General features: G+C 44.4%; 1 protein-coding gene and 1 non-coding gene across 2 annotated transcripts; one reads left to right on the forward strand and one right to left on the reverse strand.

Annotated features, from left to right (window-relative positions):
- Positions 1-15: 15 nt before the first annotated feature.
- On the reverse strand, positions 16-2,151 carry SARC_14590 (hypothetical protein). The gene is made up of 2 exons (XM_014291276.1): positions 1,355-2,151; positions 16-329 (listed from the first exon to the last, which is right to left on the reverse strand). Exons 1-2 carry the CDS (start codon positions 1,635-1,637, stop codon positions 169-171), a joined length of 444 nt encoding a protein of 147 aa, XP_014146751.1. The 5' UTR covers positions 1,638-2,151; the 3' UTR covers positions 16-168.
- On the forward strand, positions 428-501 carry SARC_30295. Its single transcript has one exon. It is a non-coding gene; the product is annotated as a tRNA-Ile (tRNA).
- Positions 2,152-2,251: the final 100 nt, after the last annotated feature.

Raw genomic sequence — 2,251 nt, forward strand, 5'->3', positions numbered from 1 at the left:
ATGACGGATTAACGCATATGTGGACAGGCGAAACATGACAGTTTAACGCATATGTAGACAGGCGAAGCATGACAGATTAACGCATTTGTAGGCAGGTGAAGCATGACGGATTAACGCATATGTTGACAGGCCAAGCATGACGGATTAACGCATTACATAACGTAACAATCACTTAGTGCACACGCATGACAATGGAGTCCCACACTGTCGCGAAGTGGCATACCTTGAATCGTCGGCAGATATGTCCACTATGCCTCGTTGTTTGTTCTTGAAACTGTCCAGTGACACTCCCATCGGCCGCAGCGAATTGCACACGTTGTGACGCAGAGCTGTGCACAGATACACAACAGAATGCGAAGACATCGTGAGATGGGACATGCGCTGTTCACTCAGAAAGATTGGACTATACTGTCAATCGATATATATATTTCTGTTAACTCAGTTGGTTAGAGTGCGGACCTAATAAGTCCGAAGTCACCAGTTCGAGCCTGATACGGAGAATACATTTTGTACGAATTCCAACTTTTTAGTTTCCATTTTGGTAGAAAACTTTAAACCCCAAAGAATCCTCTAAACCCTAAACCAAAGCGATTGGCAGATCATATGGACATGTGCTTGAAGGGGGTGTGACAGTGGATGTGGCGATCACGCGTACCCTAAACAAGAAATGGAACAAACACAGAAGCATAACCCTAACACCCTAAGGACATCGAACAAACACATGAGCATAACCCTACACTCTAAGGACATGGAACAAACACAGGAACATAACCCCAAAACCCTAAGGACATCGAACAAACACATGAGCATGCGGTACTTCAGAGGGGTTGCGTACATGGCCAACACAAACCATTCAACGGGAAGTGTGGAGGGGACTTCTAATTGAAACCTACCAGCGTATGGGCCACAAAGCAAGGTCACAGAACAAGCGGTAGGCATAAGCAGACGATTAAACAACAGATATCCATCCAATGCGCATCAGTACGTACACAAGAGTACCTTGTGTGCATCTATGCCTCCTGGTTCTTATTGAGTGATATGTGAACGGTTTCTCATTTCTCATACAGACCTATACGATCAGCCAATCCACTGAGCCACAGACGCCACACTACGCAGAACACGCACACATGCGAGTGCACTCACCCACTGGATACACCTTCACTGGAAGCCCCTCCACTGAACACACCTCCAATGGACACACCTCCACTGTGAGCACTTGACAACAAAGTGCACCTGAACCAAATAGGCACTCAGTAGGCTACCAGTATATATACATATGAAGAAAACGAAGTAGTGAAAACAAAGTACCAACCCACCCACAGGCACACGCCCGTGCATCCACCCGGCCACTCACCTGCGCTATTCTCACCCACTCCGGCGGTGAAGACTATGGCGTCCACCTCACCACCCAACACAGCCATGTACGCCCCAATGTACTTGTGCAGGCGATAGCCATACATCTTGAACGCCAGAGAGCTCTGCTCATCACCCTGCTCATGGCCCTCGGCCACATCACGGAAGTCACCTTTGCCACAGATGCCTTTGAGGCCAGAATTCTTAGTCAGCATTTTGTTCACCTCATCGAATGAGTATCTGCACATGTGCATGAACAGACACACAAAGACAGGCAAATACATACAAATACAGTCAAAGACAGGCAGTGACAGTCAAAAACGGGCAGTGACAGTCAAATACAGGCAACGCAAAGCGAAGGGAAGGGATTGGCGTTGTGTGAGGAATGGTGCGTTGGCTGACAGCCACGGTAAACGCGCTGTAGTGCGGTGTTACGCCCTAAACCTTAAACCCTAAAACGCTAAACACTTAAAACGAGGGACGATTAGGCAAGTCTTGAATGGTGCCCATTTTACGGAGCCGTCAGTAGGAATGAACGAAGGCACACGGTGTCAACCATCAGAGTGCCACTCAGGCGAAGACCCATTAAGCTATACACACAATACACGAACGTATATGCTAGTAAGTGAATGATGTTGTACAAAATAATCCCATATAAACGTTTCGAGCATACATGAATTATATGTTGGTCATACAAAGCTGTATGTATAGAAATTTGCTTGCATATATAACACACATATATCGATATCGTATACATAACGTATACATAACGTATACATATATATATATATATATATGTATATATATATATATATATATTTATATATAAATGTATATATATATATAATGTATATATATATATATATATATATACGTGTATATACACGACACATATCTA

The sequence above is a fragment of the Sphaeroforma arctica genome (genome assembly GCF_001186125.1).
Source record: "Sphaeroforma arctica JP610 unplaced genomic scaffold supercont1.4825, whole genome shotgun sequence".
Classification (NCBI taxonomy): domain Eukaryota; class Ichthyosporea; order Ichthyophonida; genus Sphaeroforma; species Sphaeroforma arctica.